The sequence below is a fragment of the Culex pipiens genome, chromosome 2 (assembly GCF_016801865.2).
Source record: "Culex pipiens pallens isolate TS chromosome 2, TS_CPP_V2, whole genome shotgun sequence".
In the NCBI taxonomy this organism is placed as follows: domain Eukaryota; kingdom Metazoa; phylum Arthropoda; class Insecta; order Diptera; family Culicidae; genus Culex; species Culex pipiens.
In genome coordinates, this window is record NC_068938.1 from 98,243,034 (window position 1) to 98,262,352 (window position 19,319).

The 19,319-nt window shown below is 39.9% G+C and overlaps 1 protein-coding gene across 2 annotated transcripts in view; it reads left to right on the forward strand.

Moving 5' to 3' along the window:
* LOC120416872 (zinc transporter 2-like) overlaps positions 1-19,319 on the forward strand; it is a 144,759-nt gene that overhangs the window by 97,859 nt on the left and 27,581 nt on the right. For both annotated transcript variants that reach the window (XM_039578767.2, XM_039578768.2), the window contains exon 6: positions 17,766-18,051. In XM_039578767.2, coding sequence (XP_039434701.1) covers positions 17,766-18,051 — 286 coding nt within the window. The remainder of the gene's footprint in view (positions 1-17,765; positions 18,052-19,319) is intronic.

A 19,319-nucleotide genomic window follows, 5' to 3' on the forward strand; every position in this document is an offset into this window, starting at 1 on the left:
ACTACGAAAGCTTTGGCTAACGCTTACTTAGTAAAGACACTATTCATCTGAGTGCTGCCATCTATGATAAATTTAATGAACCATTTGAAGTGCTGCCATCTATGATAAATTTAATGAACCATTTGAAAGCACTGTGTGCGTGCACTGAGCGGAAAGTTCCGACAGCTATCCGCCGGAGCTTTCAAATTATGTAAATAATGACCCTTTTTTGTATCAACCAAAACAGTTTTTCGAACATAACTTTTAAAGTACTGCACCAAACCGGATGAAATTAAAAAAATACTTAAAGGACCTGAAGACTAGTCGAAAATCATAGATCCGGACAAAATCAATCGAGCCAGTTCCGAGAAAAGTGAGTGAGAAAAAAAAATTCTACGTCCATCCACACGCACAGACATTTGCTCAGAATTTGATTCTGAGCCGATATGTATACGTAAAGGTATATCTTGGAGGCTTATTTAAAAAGTTCAATTTTTGAGTGATTTTAAAGCCTTGCCTCAGTGAGGTGAGGAAGGCAAAAACCCAAAAATGGTTTACAACTCGCGTGCGAAGCTTGAATGAAAAAAGTGCATTTTTCGAGTATTTTTCAGAATTGCGCGTAACAATTGTACTAAAGTCATTCAAATTTGGTCGCCTTGGGCTTCAAGTTATAGTTTAATGTCCCCTGAACAAATTCCTGTACTTACATAGTCCATAAAAGATTGTGTTTGGGCATGGCAGGGCGTTTTAGGGAGAAAAAATTGTTTTTTTTAGCTAAAAAATTTCAAAAATCACTCCCCAAATCGAGCTAAAAAAATTTGCAGCCAAAACTAATGCATTCAGCTTACAGGAAATTTTTCGAAGATCATTTTGCTTTTTTTAACATTCAATTTATGTCCACGCAAAGCCGAGATATTTGCATTTTAGTGAACAAAATGTGACGAATTTTTAAAATTCTTGGTATATAAGCGTTTTTAGCATAAAACATTGGCTACTATGATTACAAATGAAAAGGCATACATTTTGGATATATTTATTTTGTTCGCTCAAAAACGATATTTGTTAAAAACATTTTATGAAAAAACATGAGATTTTCTCACAATGTAACGTAAACGACATATTTATAAGTGTTGAGGATACGCATAAGTATGCCTTGACTTTGTAATTTGTTGAATAAATCATTCTTGTTCTGTTTGTTGCCCCTGCAAGACGTGTTCTGCCAATAGGTTATGGGCCCAGTAACCAAGGCGATAACGGAATCGGAATCGGAAGTTTGAAGAAAATTTTCTCGAGAAGAATGGAAGCGAAGCTTGGAGTTGAGAAGCTGAACAACGAAAACTACGCGCAATGGGCGTTCGAAACGGAAATGCTGCTGATTCGCGAGAAGCTGTGGAAGTACGTCGAGTACGCGCAGGCCCCGGTTCCAGAAAATGAAGAGTGGACGGATGGAGTCCAGAGAGCACGCGCAACGATTTCGCTGCTGGTCGAGAGGCGCCAGCATCCGCTAATCCGAGAGCTCAGAACGGCGAAAGAGGTGTGGCTCAAGCTGAAAAACGAGCACCAGAAGACATCGATGTGTTCCCGTGTGTCCTTGATCTGCCAGATCTGCGACCGGAAGTTGCCGGAAGGAGGAGACGTTGCAACACACATTTACGATCTTGAGGAACTGTTTGCGAAGCTACGGAGTGCTGGAAAGGACCTGGGAGAGGATGTACAGGTTGCGATGCTCTTGCGAAGCTTGCCGATGAGCTACGATCAAGTCCGGACTGCTTTGCTGATCATGAAGGACGAGGATCTTAAGCTGGATTACGTGAAAGGGAAAATTCTGGACCAGGAGCGCAAGATGAACGAAGGTGAAGCGGGAGACACGCCAGTTGCGTATAAGGTGGCATTCAAGAGGAAGCTGATCTGCTACGGATGCGGTAAGGAAGGCCATAGGAAAGTGGATTGTCCAGCCGAGATGAGTGATGACGACGTGGAAGTCAACGCCAGCGCTAGTGTCAAGAAATCGTATGCTTGTGTATTGGACACCAGCAAACGGCAAGAATGGATCGTGGATTCGGGAGCCAGCTCCCACGTGTGCTGCGTGAAGGCTTGTTTCGATTCGCTGAAACCTGCCCCCAGAGGACAAGTGCTATTGGCGAACGGTAAGGAGGTGGATGTCCAAGGGATTGGAACGGTGTCGTTGAATAGCGTGGACAACAATGGAGAGCAAACGGTGATCAAGCTGACGGACGTGTTGTACATCCAGGGACTCGAGATGAACCTCATTTCGGTGGCTAAGCTGATAGTGAAGGGAGCGGATATCCGGTTCGGCAAACATGGCTGCCGGATAATGTCACGAGGAGAGACAGCAGCGGTGGCAGTTTTGCGCGACGGACTGTACCGGCTCAAGCAACGTCGGTGGCACTCCGGACAACAGAAGGAGATCGGTACGCAGTTTGTGGGAGTCCTGATCGAAAGCAAACGTCGGAGCAAGAAGACGAAGAAAAGGGAAGTATTTGAGTATACATTGAGCGGTGCTCCAAGTTTGGGTCAACGGAACATGGAGGATCCCGTCCAGTATCACGAGGATGTGGTACAACCGGTTTACTTCTTTCGAGCATCATCCAAACGGCGTGTGAGTGGTCGAACCAAACGAAAGGGTCCTGTGGAGCGGAGTGGAACCGTGCCAAAATCACGTCGATTGGCTGATCCAGATGATGACGAAAACAAACTGTCCAGGATTCAGGAGGAGATGGAGATCCTGACCATTGGAACTCGCAAAAACGAAGCCTGAAGCCGTTAGGGATACTCATGCGAGGAGGAGTGTTGAGGATACGCATAAGTATGCCTTGACTTTGTAATTTGTTGAATAAATCATTCTTGTTCTGTTTGTTGCCCCTGCAAGACGTGTTCTGCCAATAATAAGTACTGCTCTGTGCTCTTCTCGATATGAACAAATAAAGCTCTAATGGGTAACTTTTTTTGAAAAAATAAGTTTTTATAAATCAATTTGTTTCATTCGAATGTTCATACAAAAAAAAAGTTCACAGCTTGGAGAACTTTAATTCAATTAATTTTGATTTATGATTATCTGTCGTTTACGTCACATAGTGAGAAAATCTTATGTTTTTTCATGAAATATTATTAACAAATATCGTTTTTGAGCGAAAAAATAAATATATCCAAAATGTATGCCTTTTCGTTTGTAATCATAGTAGCCAATGTTTTATGCTTAAAACGCTTATATACCAAGAATTTTGAAAATTCGTCACTTTTTGTTCACTAAAATGCAAATATCTCGGCTTTGCATGGACATAAATTGAATATTAAAAATGCAAAATGATCTCCGTAAAATTTCCTACAAGCTGAATGCATTAATTTTGGCTGCAAAATGTTTTAGCTCGTTTTGGGGAGTGATTTTTGAAATTTTTTAGCTAAAAAATACAAATTTTTCTCCCTAAAACGCCCTGCCATGCCCAAACACAAGCTTTTATGGACTATTTCTGTACAAGAATTTGTTCAGGGGACATTAAACTATAACTTGAAGCCCAAGGCGACCAAATTTGAATAACTTTAGTACTGATGTTACGCGCATTTCTGAAAAATACTCGAAAAATGCACTTTTTTCATTCAAGCTCCGCGCGCGAGTTGTAAACCATTTTTGGGAATTTTTTGTTGTATGAAAACATTGTTCCTGACATCCTAATCTATCATTCTAGGGGTGAGCACCGAAGATTTGACAACTTTTCATTTTTTTGGGACGGCCTACTCACCACACATAACCTTCGGACGCCTAGAAATGAGCAGAAACTTGCAACAGAGACCACAAAAGACCCGGGGGTCGTTAAAGTGGATTGCTTTGCTTTTTTTTGATGTTCTGAGCTCATTTTCGTTTTTTGGAATGTCAATTTTGACGTAAACGAAAATCGAAAACTTACCAATTATATGTATTTTCATGTAATTTTGTCTGCTGAATCTAAATCTTCCCTTAGAGTTGAGCCTAAGTGTCAAAATATCGATTTTTGGTCATATATTGGGTTCAATTAGTTTACATGATTATTTTACATAGAAAACCCAAAATATGACCAAAAATCGATATTTTGACAAATTAACTTGAAAAAACGAAAATGTTTTTTTAGAAATCTAAAAGCACTCAGAACATCACTTTTCCCTAAAACTCAACCCTGGAATGCTACGTTCAAAAAACCAGATTGCCTCTGTGCTCTCTTATGCTATCTACATAGAAATCCCAGCAAGCTTAGTACAAGAGAGCATCAAGGCGTGGATTGTGAGGTAAAATATTTGTGTTTTCAATAAAGTTGCTTGGATTGGTAAGCCCAACACCCTAATCTTGAACCACCCTAACCCACCGGCTTTCCCGTGCGTACTTTGACACTTCGTCAGCTGTGTGCTATCTTGTGACATAGACCATTTTGGTCGAAAATGAGTTAATGATGACGTTTTGCTATACTTAACAAACACTACAAGATGCTTTAACCAGATTTTGCAATCTCGCTTCCGTTTCCCGGATATCGCAATACACACTTGTGACATAGACCAATTTATCATCAAAATGATCGTGCACACTTGTGACACGTCATACATGTTGTTGGAAAATGTGGAATTTTTTTCTTGTTTTTCACAAATTTATGTACACACATACTTTCTAAAGGCAATGCAACCTTTTGTTTTGAAAATATACTGATTAGGTCGGTTAAACTATTGATTTAATCATATTTTAGTTTGTATGGGAATTCTGTGCACACTTGTGACACGTAGTTCAATTTTACTTCCGAAACACACTTGTGACACGTGCTTTTCAGATTTTTGTTTACATTATTTACTGTATCTTTTAACTGGTGTAACCAAATTAGTTGAAACTTGGAGCGTTTGTTAAGCGATAGTATACGAACCGATTGCTTAAAAAAGTTTGGCTCTATCATTCATAATTTTGAAATTATTTACCAACAAACTTTAAAAATCGATTTTCTCGAAAAGTACTAAATGGTCGTTGTCACAAGATAGCACACAACTGACGACTTGTATAAAACGCCAACACACGCGACTACCAGGTAGCTAATTTCAACTAAGCCAAAAGTTGCTCCTTCCTATTTGCAACAACTCTTCTCAAGACACCAAAGCTCCAAAATTATACCGTTTTTTTTTTTCGAAATTCCATTTCCCACATTATTTTGCGATCTGGACCACTGTGCAGTGTCCTTCTTTCAATCAGTTGAATTTTACAAACCATCCTTTTATTTGATTTTGTATCTCAATGCTTCCTGACGTGTAAACAAATAGTTGATATCTGATTTGTGCAGGTCGTACAAGATGACTCTGATAGTGTTAAGTGTGAATTACAACTAAATACATCGAAGAATGCACCCACACAGCCCATTCTTCCGTACAAAGCTAAGCTTTCAGTAGTACTACCGAGCAGCACTAGCCACAGCTTCCTGGCAAGCAACACCTGATATCCGCACAACTTTGGCGTGCCAGGCTTGGGGATTGAACTGAAAATTGGATTTCCATTTCCATCGGAAATTGCCTGGCCCCCACCCACCCTTGCTTGGTTTGCAATCGGCACCCGTACCGTAGTACGTTCGTTCATCATCGTCCTGCTCTAGTGTGTGGATAGATATATTTAGAAAGTCAGACACGAAGGATTATCGCATTAATTTGGAAATACAACCACAGAGCCCGTAGTCAGTGTTCAGAGTGGTGGGCGATGATAGCATTAGAATTAGTACTAGGGAGGTGTGTGAGTGTGTGCCTTTCTAGTCACACGATAGTTCACGTTTGAAGTTAGTTTGCCGAGCTCATTCCCCCCGTGGAAAACCGCACTGAAACGTGATATTAGAATTCCTTTGAATAATGACTCTTTGCATAAATTAGATCACTGTGTTCGTGTGACAATGCTTTCGAATGTACTTGATTAGATAGATAGTACAAAGTAAGGTTGACGGAAGTGGCGACGTGTTTTTCAATCCCCTCGGGGAAGTGGAAGTGGTTCCTTTCTTTTTTGGATTGTCCGTTCGCGACGTGACGTTCTGCTGAGGTTACGTGAGTCTCTCTCTCTGTGCTGGTTTTCGATTTAATTAGACCGGCTTTGGTGGTTCTTTTATGTGTGGAACTGGTGGTGGTGGTTTACCAGCGATACGAGCTGGCAAGTAGTGTAATGCTACGAAATTAGATGGCTGCGCTGGAAAGTCCATTACACCGGGATAATCCTTCATTATTGTTCGACTAATGAGAGTCACTTCATAGGGACAGAAGCGGTTGATGGAGTCACTTTGATTCAAGTACTTTAATGAAGTTTGAAAGCGTACTAGTTTGTCACTCTGAATATTGTGGAAGCCACTTTAAAGGCAGCTGCTGCGTGCGGTGATTACAGGAAGCTTTCTGCCACCAAGTTGGAGAACAGCAAGTTGCAACCATCCATTCAAACTCAACAGCCCATTCAGTTGCTTTCCATCAGACCGTAAATCAAGGAGGTTTCATTTTTTCTACTTCTCGCACAAAGCGTTACGAAAAAAAGAAAAAGAAACTTCACAGAAGCTTGCTTCGCAAGATTGATTCTCCGTGAAGGCTATCCTCTTCTTTAACGACAGATTTTTTTTAATTTCAATTTCAAGCTTTAAAAAAATATGGGTTTTCAAACAAATAGTCAAAGTTCGTCATAAAAAACCCAGAAAATATTAGAATTTTCGTCGAGAATTGTTGCCCTTTTTTGCTCGCAAGCATCAGTGCCATTTCTTCCACTCCCAAAGCTCCTGGTGTGGAAAATGGTGATTAAAAATGTTCACCCACTCACACTTTTGCAGCTCGCGTTGACGTTCACCTTCCGGTGATGAAGCCCCCGTTTTTTCGACTTATGATCTATTTCCACCCACCCGTCAGCGCAAAGAGGTGAATGAAACCTCGGTGAACCTCTCGACATCATCTTCGAAGCAGGAAGTGCGTCCTCTCGCAAGTCACGTCCACGCCCTCGACGACGCCGACGACGCAACGGAGCAACAGATTATCTCGCGATCTCTGGGACCACGGGGGACTTTGTTGTGCTCGACGGTGGTGGTTCTCTTGTAGTGATGCTAATGTGCGTCCTGAGCACGACTACTAGGAGGGCTTTGAAGCCACGAAACAATCGTTTGCAAAAATCGATTCGTCGACAAGGGCTTTGGAGGGGGCAAAAAACTGCATTTTTAATTGAAAAAAGTGCTAGAATCTACGTGGAGCTCATCGTGTCCGTGGGGTTTTCCGCGAGTGATTGGAAAAGATGACGAAGTTGTTCACAGTGAGGCAGTATTGCTTTGTTGAACGCGGACGTGATTTTAGAAAACAGAACTTAACCTTTGATACCCATTTTTTTTATTTTTTTCTAGTTTTCTCGTGTTTTTATTAACTTTTGTCCTACGAAAACCCATACTTCTCTTGTTCTTGTTCCATTTTTTGTATTTTCAACAGCATTTATATGTTTTACTTTTTGTTTGTTTCTGATAGTAATAGTCTTATTATAACACCTCTGTTCGGGCCCTGGTTGAAAAGGATTGACGGAAGTGGACTTGGACAGCGGAATAGTTCTCGGGGCCGTGAATGGAGAGAAGAAGAACTCCGGAATTCACTACACTAGATTTATTAACTAATTTTAACAGTAGAGTGAACTAAATGTTGATTCTGCCGCGAGTGTAAACATTTTTTTTCCACGCGCTCACGTCACCGGTTTTCGCGCGCTTTTTCTCCCTCTCCTTCTTCCTAGTCGATCGCAGCAACGGTTGCCGTTGCACGCCAAAGTTGGGTCAAAGCAACCTGACAAACGGTTTTAATAAGTGCTGCCAGATTCAGTTGAGCGACGGAGCTCCAACAACCTCCTTTTTTGCTTTTTTTTATGTTTTTTTCAATCACTTTTTTTTTAATTTTTTGCTTTTTTTCACATATTTCTTCAGTTTTTATTAGATGATATTTTCATAAATTATTGCATACTAGGGTGACAATAAAAAAATCGAACTCAGGGATACCCTCTGAGTCGATTCATTAGGCAAAAATAAGTAACTGTGAAAAGCGAAATCTGTTAAGGTTTAAGCGACGACACGACAAGACACTCGGTGCAAAAATCTGAGTAAAAAGAGGTCTCACCGTGAATCCCGTAAAATCGCCGTGATTGACAAAAGTCACGGTAAATTGAAAGACCCCTCGGGTTTTGCTTAAATTTAAATCAACACGCAACACTGTTTGAATGTAAATATTTACATTGGTCATAACCTCATTCATGCTTCTTTCGAAAATTCGCAGGTTTAGGATTCTTTCCCGGCGTTCCTAACGCCGGAATTCGGTCTCATTTGGGCATCGGCCGGTGCCCTGGCCAAGACGCGAAGAGGACGAAAATTCTGCATGGCAAATAACACGCATAGCGCAAAAAAGCATCCCTCCAGTGACTTAAGAAACATTTCCGTTTTTAACAGCGACCACTCGGCTTGCAAGGAGGAGATTCCAGAAAACGTTGGAGGCCAAGGTACCAAAAAGCTTGGAGCAGCTCAGGCTGTCCGAAGTTTCGGAACCTTTCCGAAGGAATATCAATTTTTGTCGTAAAATTCTAGCTTTCTGCTGCCGGAACTAGAACTTATCAACAGCGTAACGGTTCGTTGAGGCTGGCGTAACCGGCTACGACTACGGGATCGAGGTTTCTTCGGTTGGTACATCACGTTTTGGAACTGCTCAAGCTCAAGGATAGCTTAATCGAGAAGGATTTCAAGAAGGTTCCGGGGAAAGAGAAGCACCAAATATCAAGTTTTGAGTAGTTCCAGCTGAGTGAGGCCGCCCAGCACCAGCATCAGTTTCTAGGGTTGAACAGGTCACTTCAGTAACATTTTCTTAGACGACTGTGGCAGTACCAAGAAGATTTGCTACCTGTTCCCTTCCTCAAGCTTTGGTGCCGCGAAAGTGAAGAAACAATGGCAAGCGACCCGAAACATCTTCAACTGGTTATCCAGTACGATTTCCTCGACGAAACCAACCACGGAATTTGGCTGCTGGAACGCCTAATCGATCGCGGTTACTAGGAGGAACTCACCGGATGCTACGACCAGCGCGTCATGATGCTAAAATGTCTGCTTTAGGGTGATCATATCAGATGCGGGATAACTTCCAACCGTAAAAAGCTCTGGTCAAATTTCCCGACCACGTGTTCTGCGAGGGTCATTGCGACAACGATTTGACCAGTCCACCAGTACGTCAAGGACATCATATGAACGGAATCATTGTCTAGAAAATACGCCCCCCCCCCCCTCCCCTTACCCCTGCAGTATTTATTGCATTCTACAACGCCTCTTTTAACGCACCACAGTTATCACCATTTCCTATTAAACTCCGTCGTCCGGTTGCCGTTGTTTCGCCTCCTCCACAACTTTTCTGTAGCATGATCTGTCCCTTCAGCTTCTCCGATTGTTTGTTCTTCTTTTTTTCCCGTCCAACTGCTGGTACCGTTGATCGCGTTTCTGGGCACGGCCAGCCCAGTTGTCGTCGCTGCTCGAGTAGACCATCGTCAGTCTACTCGGAGTAGCAGTCACAGGATAAGTTCTTTGGCAGGCGAATCTGGATTCTGTTGAGCGTTTTGAAGCCAGCGAACACGGATTGCACGTACTTGAACTGCTTATCGATGACCATCAGTCCCTTTGCCTCTTTGGAGGGTTTTGGCTCCAACGCCAGCACGTAAACTTGTTCGTAACCCTTGCGCTGTTCGCGGAAACTTCTATCGGGCAACTGGCACTGTTTGTTATCCATCAGATGGGATCTTTTTTCATAGATTTTCGCCAGGAACGGCCTTTCACGAATCTCAATGTCACTTACGCTCCGCGACGACGCCAGCATCGTCCAGTGCAGAATCATCTGAAAAGAGAAAATCAAAACAGTCAAACCCAAGCAGACTGACCAGCTGTCCCAGTATGTAGAGTGCTTTAACCTTTTACCTTCCTCGTTGCTGCCGAGATTTTCCACGTGCAACATTCCGTCGTTACGCGTGATCTCCTTCGTCCATCACGTTATCTTTCCAGATCTCTCCGTTCTTATCCTCGTCGCTCTCCTCTTCCGACCCGTACGGCTCGTCGGTGGTCACTCCGACGCCCGCTCCCGCAGCTACAGCCGAATCCGTCCTAAGTCGATGATCCTATCCCTAGATTGACCAACAACGCGTAATCATCCGAGATTCGTGGCCACCGTGGCCATATAATTCCATTCCAGAGTAAAAGAACCAGGTTGGGGAGAAATTTGACGACGTTGCGAAAAAAAAACAAAAAATGACATTTCTAAATGTCAAAGTAGCAGTGCTGCCGATTTTATCATTTTTTTCAGGGAAACGTCAGTTCGACCGGCTTGACGTTTCGAGTTCCAAAGGAACCGGAGGGGTAAGCCGATTTGGTGCCCACTTTTTGGAAGCGAGTGGCTTGTCGTGTCGTCGGTTTAAGGGTCGCTACAAAAACAACTTCTTTAAATCTATAAGAACTCGTCAGGGTTAACTCGAATCGTTTTGCGGTCTTCGAAAAAGTTATTTGTCATAAAATTTTACATATAAGTTTCTCTTTGCTGTTCCCCATACATTTATTTTTTATTTTTCCATACAAACTTCACCTATAAATCGTCAGCTCACGCCATGGCGGAAAGCAATTATTATTGAAATTGAATGTACCTAAAATGTTTTTTCGTGGAAAGGTAGCTAAGGGGGTCCCTTTTCAATATCTGTGACCTAGAAAATATTTCACCTAGGGATTTTCGTTTTTTTGTCATTTTCAGTTTTTTTACTGTATAAATGGAGGCGCACGGTACTTTTGGTTACTTTGCGGTTGCACAGCACCTCCAAATGCTTTTAATTGCAATGGATACTGATCAAAGGGGTCGTCTATGAAACATTTCACAATATTTAAGGCCCCACCCACTCTACAACCCCCCCCCCTCATCCCCATAATTTATTTAACAAAGATAATAACATTATTTTTTTGTATGACAGTAGTATGACTTGTGACACGTCACATGTTGTTGGAAAATGTTGAAATTTTTTCTTGTTTTTCACAAATGTATGTACACACATACTTTCTAAAGGCAATGCAACCTTTTGTTTTCGAAAATATACTGATTAAGTCGGTTAAACTATTGATTTAAGCCTATTTTAGTCTGTATGGGAATTCTGTGCACACTTGCGACACGTAGTACAATTTTACTTTCGAAACACACTTGTGACACGTGCTTTTCAGATTTTTGTTTACATTTTTTGTTTTTTTTTTTGTTTTTTTTTTGTGCGCTTTATATTATGTTTTTAAAGTTATATGCATTCGCAATCTCACGTAACACACATTCGGGTGACTCACCACACATAACCTACGGACGCCTAGAAATGAGCAGAAACTTGCAACAGAGCCCACAAAAGACCCGGGGGTCGTCAAAGTGGATTGCTTTGCTTTTTTTTTGCATTCGCATTCTAAATTTCTTTCTTTGTTAATATTTTGAATTTTTTTTATGAAATTTATCGATTAAAATTCTAAACTATTATTGAACAATAAACCAATGAACAATTGACGATTCTAATATATTAATTCAACCGGTATGGTATTATTTTTTGCCAACAGGTACGATTTTTCAAGATTAATATTTTTTAAAAATTTATCGGAGCCACAGTATACCATTTTTATTTAAACTGTTTCGTTGAAAATTGTAATATTGTCACTATGTTTTTGTAAAATTTCAGTTCAAAAGTGTTCAAATTGAATTAATTACATCAAAGAGAACATTTCGACGCTGTCGTGCTATCTTGTCGCGGCCGCCATTTCGACGTTCCGAGAAAAACGCGTTTTAATGTTTGACCTTGAATAAACAAAAACGAGAGCACGCAATGTTAACATTAAAAAACACTTTTCGTCTGGTTGACCATTCTGTGCATTGCCCCGAAGTTTGGTTGAATTTGGTTGCCGGAGTCCCGAATTATAATTGAAAATGTTTACGGTAATCGAGCTCGTCCCTGTGTCAATCGCGTTCTGACCTGAAATCCCTTTGGCCAATTGTCGCACTTACAGTATGTAAAAAAGTATTTACACCCCTTGGGCACTATGCACATTTTGTGATGAAACGTGTAAACAATTAAAATTTTGACAGAAACCTAGTACTACGTTTTGTTCAGAAACTCATGCCAAACATTTTGCTACAAAAAGCTCATGAAAAAATGATTTCTATAAAAAGTTATATAACAAATACTATTACGAAAATAAAAAAGGTGCAAAAAAAGTTTGTACACCTTTCGATAAATTAACATAAATGATGTTATTTGTTGACAAATCACCATAAATCCAGTCTCCCAACTCCAAATAGGCATCCTTGACTGATTAAAAAAATCATTTGGATTGAATATAAAGTTTACTAACTACTTAGTATAAAAGTTTATATTACTCTGGTTATTCTATATAAAACTTACATCTCAGTAAGTTTTTTATCTCAGTAAGTTTATTTTTATTTTTTCTTACTCTTGGTGACACCTTTATTTACAAGCAATAATTGTTCCAAAATGGATTATGATGTAACACACAGCTGAAAGGTTCTCCAAAACTCTGTTATGTACTTCAAAAGCACTTATTGTATCTTGATTATTCACCAATAAAACTGAATTGAATTGAAAATTATATAAAACTTATCTAAACTTAATTTTGCAAACTTTTAATTCAACTTAATGTCAATATATTACCAAAAAATTGCTAAATAAACATTTTGGAGTAGGTATAACACCGTTTTGGGGGGTATTTGTATCGATAGAATAGATTTTTCGTTGGAATTTCGTACCAACCTGGAATTACGTCGTAGGAAAATCCGCCGGCATCCGAACCGGTCCACGATTCACAAGTCAACCTATGTAGAATCGGAAAGGGCATAAAATGTCCGATCTTTTGATACCTACGTTTTTAAATACCTGGGCAAAAAGTAAGTTTGATCCACGAGAACAAAAATTACGAAATTCCATACATTTTTGGCAGGTTGCTCAAACGAAACCATAACAACGTTTTTGCTTAGGTATTTTAAAAAAACGTGGGTTTTACAGAAAACCTGGATGTATGGGTATCAAAAGATCGGAAATTTTATGCCCTTTCTGATGCCACATAGGTTGACTTGTGAATTGTGGACCGGTTCAGATGCCGGCGGATTTTCCGACGACGTAATTCCGGGTTGGTACGAAATTCCAACGAAAAATCTTTTTTTAATCAGTCAAGGATGCCTATTTGGAGTTGGGAGACTGGATTTATGGTGATTTGTCAACAAATAACATTATTTATGTTAATTTTTCGAAAGGTGTACAAACTTTTTTTGCACCTTTTTTATTTTCGTAATAGTATTTGTTATATAACTTTTTATAGAAATCATTTTTTCATGAGCTTTTTGTAGCAAAATGTCTGGCATGAGTTTCTGAACAAAACGTTGTACTAGGTTTCTGTCAACATTCAATTGTTTAGATGTTTCATCACAATATGTGCATAGTGCCCAAGGGGTGTAAATACTTTTTCTACATACTGTACATCAATTTTCAGGCTTTGTCAAGATAGCATGACAAGCTTGAAACTTCTTTCATATGAAAAGTGATAAAAATCTGCGGAGCTTTTTCGGTTTTTATTGGATATCTCAGGATTGAAATCGAATTTTGTGAATCTGTGAAGGTCAAAAGGTGAGGCATTGTGAGCTGCACAAAATGGCGTTCTTAACTCAATTTTGCCCAAAATGCACGTACGACACGACAGCGACGATTTATTAGGTTACTTGTAAATGTTTATTTGACAACTACATAATTAAAATTAGTAAATGTTTTCTACATTTACTAAGACACTTGTTCTACTGAAACTACGTAACTTGAAAATAATTGTTAACTGATCTTTGTGTAAAATCATCCAAATAATTTGTAAATTCAGTTCATTTTCTGATTCATCTCATTTTCGTTGAGGAAATTATAATATTCTGAAAATATAAAAATTACCCTGTTTATAATTTTTTCATAATTGTAGTTAAATATTGAAGCCGGGACCATGGTGTAGGGGTAAGCGTGGTTGCCTTTCACCCAGTCGGCCTGGGTTTAATCCCAGAAGGTCCCGGTGGCAAATTTTGAGACGAGATTTGTCTGATTACGCCTTCCGTCGGACAGGGAAGTCAATGTTGGTCCCGGTCTAACTAAGAGGTTAGGTCGTTAACTCAGTCCAGGTGTAGGAGTCGTCTCCCTGGGTCCTGTCTCGGTGGAGTCGCTGGTAGGCAGTTGGACTAACAATCCAAATGTCGTCAGTTCGAATCCCGGGGTGGTTGGAAGCTAAGGTGTAAAAATAGGTTTGCAATTGCCTCAACAATCAAGCCTTCGAACACCTAGTTTCGAGTAGGAATCTCGTTATCGAGAACGCCAAGGCAATGCTGTAGAGCGAATAATTTGATTTTGATTTGAGTTAAATATTGAATTATTGAATTATTATAAGATTACTTTTCTATTTAAAACAAATCAATTAAAGTGTATCGTATCATTAAAATCAATCTGCCTAGATCAAACTCGCTCAAGTTAGATTAACCCACTAAACCATTAAACACCGCCATCGGGCGCGAGCTTTCGTAGATCCTTATCCATTCTCCGAGCGCTCTAAACTGTGCGCCACTAAATTGATCCCGCGTTCACTTACCTGGGCGCGAACGAAAGTAATTGCATGCGGAAAGCCCATTAAATCTGAGGATTACAACAAGCTCATACCTTTCTACTGCTTTTTTTGTCCTTTCACATCTCTCTATTGCTCCCTCTCTCTCTGTCTACACCTGTGTCGGTTGACTTTGTCCCAGTCCCAGGAGCGAGGGAGTGTGTTTGTGCTTGTGCTTATCCAAAGTGTGTCACAACAAGGCGCGCAAGGATAATAATGACATTCTCTCCGGGGCCAGTCAGGCAGAATTGTTGCACACATCAGGAATTCTAGGAAAAAGAGAGGAGATGGGGTGGTGGAGAAGGTGTCCTTTGACGCCGTTGTCGTTGAGTATGTTTGTGAGTGTGTGTGGGCGACTGTGTGCATCATCTATTATTCATCATTTCACGTCTCGTGCTCGGCTTTCACTGCATTTTTTGTACACCCACTTAATGCTAATGTATGTGGGTAATTCTCCGCCAACTCACACAGCAGTTGCCCCGACCCCTCTTCAATTTGCGTGAAACTTTGTCCTAAGGGGTAACTTTTGTCCCTGATCACGAATCCCAGGTCCGTTTTTTGATATTTCGTGACAGAGGGGCGGTACGACCCCTTTCATGCGACCCCAGCATGCGAAAAAAGAGGTGTTTTTCAATCATTTGCAGCCTGAAACGGTGATGAGATAGAAATTTGATGTCAAAGGGACATTATGTAAAATTAGGCGCTCGATTGGATGACGTACTCAGAATTCCGAAAAAAACGTATATTTCATCGAAAAAAACACTAGAAAAGTTTTCAAAACTCTGCTATTTTCCGTTATTCGACTGTAAAAAAATTTGGAACATGTCATTTAAGGGAAATTTAATGCACTTTTTGAATCTTCATTGACCCAGAAGGGTCATTTTATCATTTAGAACAAAAAATTTCATTTTAAAATTTCGTTTTTTTTCTAACATTGCAGGGTTATTTTTTAGAGTGTAACAATGTTCTATAAAGTTGTAGAGCAGACAATTACAAAAAATTTGATATATAACATAAGGGGTTTGCTTATAACATCACGAGTTATCACGATATTACGAAAAAAAGTTTTGAAAAAGTTACTTTTTGCGTTTCTTTTTGTTTGGTCGTCCGTGTCTGTCGCGGGTGACCATGAACGGCCATGATCAACGGCGACCAACTTTTTCAAAACTTTTTTTTCGTAAAATCACGATAACTCGTGATGTTTATAAACAAATCCCTTATGTTAATAATATTTTTTTTGTAATTGTCTGCTCTACAACTTTGTAGAACATTGTTACACTCTAAAAAATAACCCTGCAAAGTTACAAAAAAACACAAAATTTCAAAATGATTTTTTTTCTAAATGATAAAATGACCCTTCTGGGTCAATGTAGATTCGAAAAGTACATTTTTACAGTCAAGTAATGGATAATGGCAGAATTTTTAAAACTTTTTTAGTGCTTTTTTTTTCGATGAAAAATACGTTTTTTCGGAATTCTGAGTACGCCATCAAATCGGTTGTATAATTTTACATAAAAGTCCCTTTGACATCAAATTTATATCTCATCACCGTTTCAGGCTGCAAATGATTGAAAAACACCTCTTTTTTCGCATGTTCAAAAAATGAAGGGGTCGTACCCCCCCTCCGTCACGAGACATCAAAAAACGGACCTCGGATTCGTGATCAGGGACAAAAGTTACCCCTTAGGACAAAGTTTCACGCAAATCGAAGAGGGGTCGGGGCAACTTTTCCCGATTCCGTGTGAGTTCGTAGAGAATTACCCATGTGTGACTGTGTGTGGGACCTTGCTCGGCCGTGCGCAAAATTGACGTCGAAATTAGAGTATAGAGCAATTCCAGCTCAAATCAGGATTTTTTCTGGTACTTTTGTACCCGACCCTCTCCGATTTTAATGAAACATTGTAGACATGTTATCCTAGACCTATATAAGCCATTTTTGTGTATATGGAGCCAATAGTACTCGAAAATAACATTTGAGAAGGGCATAAGGTATTTAAATATTTTTGTATTTTGGAATTTAAAAATTACTGTATCTCGAAGCCGTTGCGTCGTATCAAAAAGTGGTCAAAGACAAACTTGTAGGAAATTAGACGAGCTTTCTGAAAAAAATACACTGAAACAAAAATACACGCCACTTCTATGAGATTTTTTGATTTTTAAGTCTAAAACTTAAATTTAAAGGTGATGTCACGATTTTTTTTCTTTCAAAATTTTTGAGGAAATAGCGTAAAATGTTACCAAAAGACTGACGAAAAATGCAGGATGGTATGTCTCTCCTTAAAAAAATACAAAAATCATTTACTAAAACTGTTTTTTTTAAAGTGGTCTAAACGTCAAAATTTTTGAAACCGGTAGTGGGAATCGATTCTCCAGACAATTTTACATATAAGTCTCCATATTGACCATTGTCTTATGTCCAATCCTTGGGAAGATACAGCGGTTTGAAAAATAAAAATGTTGAAAAAACGGGTTTTTTTGTGGTTTTTGGCAATTTCTATATGACAGACTTGGTTTTTCAGTCTCGTAAATATTTTTACCGGAAAGCTCGTCCAATTTCCCATAAGTTTGCCTGTGACAGCTTTTTGATTTGACTCGTTTTGATATTTACGTAAGCTAATTTACTATCCAGTTTCTAGTTTCAGTTATTAGCAATGTAATTAAGCTTAAATCTGTAAGCCCTGACATCCCTTCATGCTTGTTCACTCACAAATTTCAACAAATTTACACAAGTTCTCACAAATTTCATTCAATTCCCACAAGTTCTCACAAGTTTCCACAATCAGATCTATCACTCCAAGCTGGTTTTGAATCATCGACAATCGGTTAATTGTGTTGTATTTTTTGTTTGAATTTTTCAAATAAATATTTTCTAGATATTTGGAATTTATGTGTCGCCGACAAGCCAATTGAATAAAAAGAGTCCATAATTTTATTTATAAGTTAATTTTTTTTTGTCAAAAAAACAGCTAATCTTAAAAATAAAATAACCAGCAATTTTAAAATACTCCTCGACTTTGGAAATAGATTTCAAAATCTGCTAGTTTGACATGCAAAGTTATTTTGAAACAAAATGTGTTTTGCTCAATGTGTTTTTAACTTCAATCCTTCTTCCAGCATGGGCGCCACCCTGCACGGCCACGGCCACAGCCACGGTGGATCCACGAGTCCCAACAGCAGCCACCAGCACTCTCACGGCGGCGGCCACTCCGAGGAGAACATCAACGTGCGGGCGGCCTTCGTGCACGTGCTGAGCGATTTCGTGCAGAGTCTGGGCGTGTTCATAGCCGCCCTCGTGATCTACTTCAAGCCCGAGTGGAGCATCATCGATCCGATCTGCACGTTCATGTTCTCGATACTGGTGCTGGCCACGACGATCGCCATCATGAAGGACGCCCTGCTGGTAGGTTGGCCCTTAAAAATAGATATATTTAACTTCTTAGTAATACTTTCCTGCTTTCCCAAAGCAAAACGATAAAGCTTAAACAAAATTGCTCCAATTAAATGTGATGCAAGATGTGTAGCTCTCAAAATTCTGCCTCATCCCAACCAAAATCCCATAATTTTCCACCTTCCATAAAATTGGCACGGGGTAAGCGCAAAAGTTGGAAACGGTTCAATTTCGGGTTAATTTAGGCAAAAAAGTGATAGCACCTTTTTTTCTCGGGATGCCCTCCTTTCTTAAGTACACATATTTTGCGCCCTGCTGGGTCTTACTTTGGAATTCCGTTATCACTTAATTTCGAACCCATATCTGGCAGTATCATTGCCGTCATAATCTTGGCGCGTTCAATGAGCCTACGATCGTTGCCTGAAGCCTGTACGTACCGTAAAGTGTGGAGGGAAATTTAAAATTCTCTTCCTAGGAGGATGAGGGAGGAGAGGGTAATGGAGTTGGAAAATAAAAAGGGATACTCGTCCGGTACATGCTTCCTGGTACGGAAGTGTACTTAAAAGAATGGATGAAAAGTGGGCTGCTTACTATAAAATGGTAATGGTGGGATGTAATTGGTCAAAACTTTATGAAACATTTCAGTATTTAAAAAAATGTGCTGAAGCCAAGCTAATGTTTTGCTCACTTTATACGATCTCGAACTATTTTTTACAATTTTATAACAAAAAATCCAACAAGTTCTTCAAGACATGGTGCCGTCGCGCGACGCCAAATGAATATTGTATTTCAATTTGAAACGCTTAAGGTAATGGGCCTGGGTAGAGGTACTTCTAAAGGTGGCCAGCCGACTGACGGTTCTGAAGATACGCCTGAATAAAAAAAACGAAAGAAGAAATATTCAACGCGAGAGGCCTGCTCCTCTTCTTTTTAATGCTTGAAGGGCCATTTGGCTGGTTGGGTTCGTTCGTCGTTTTTGGGGTCGCTTCCGGCAGCCAGAAGGCCTCTTAATTCAGGTTAAGGAGTTACCTCTTCTCGTCTAAATTTGTTTTTTTTGTAGTATTCATCTATAAAAACACAACAAGATTTTTTTTTAATCTCTGAAGAAGTGTCAATCACTGCCATACTTTTGAGCATGAGCATGAGAGATCACCCATGGTTGCCCCTCCGTTGCTGAACAGAACCGTAATATCCTTTCAGCACTACTGATTATAGGCTTCGACGATCTAGTGGTGTTTCCCTTATCAACAGCATGTATGAATGCGCTGAAAAGATAAAAC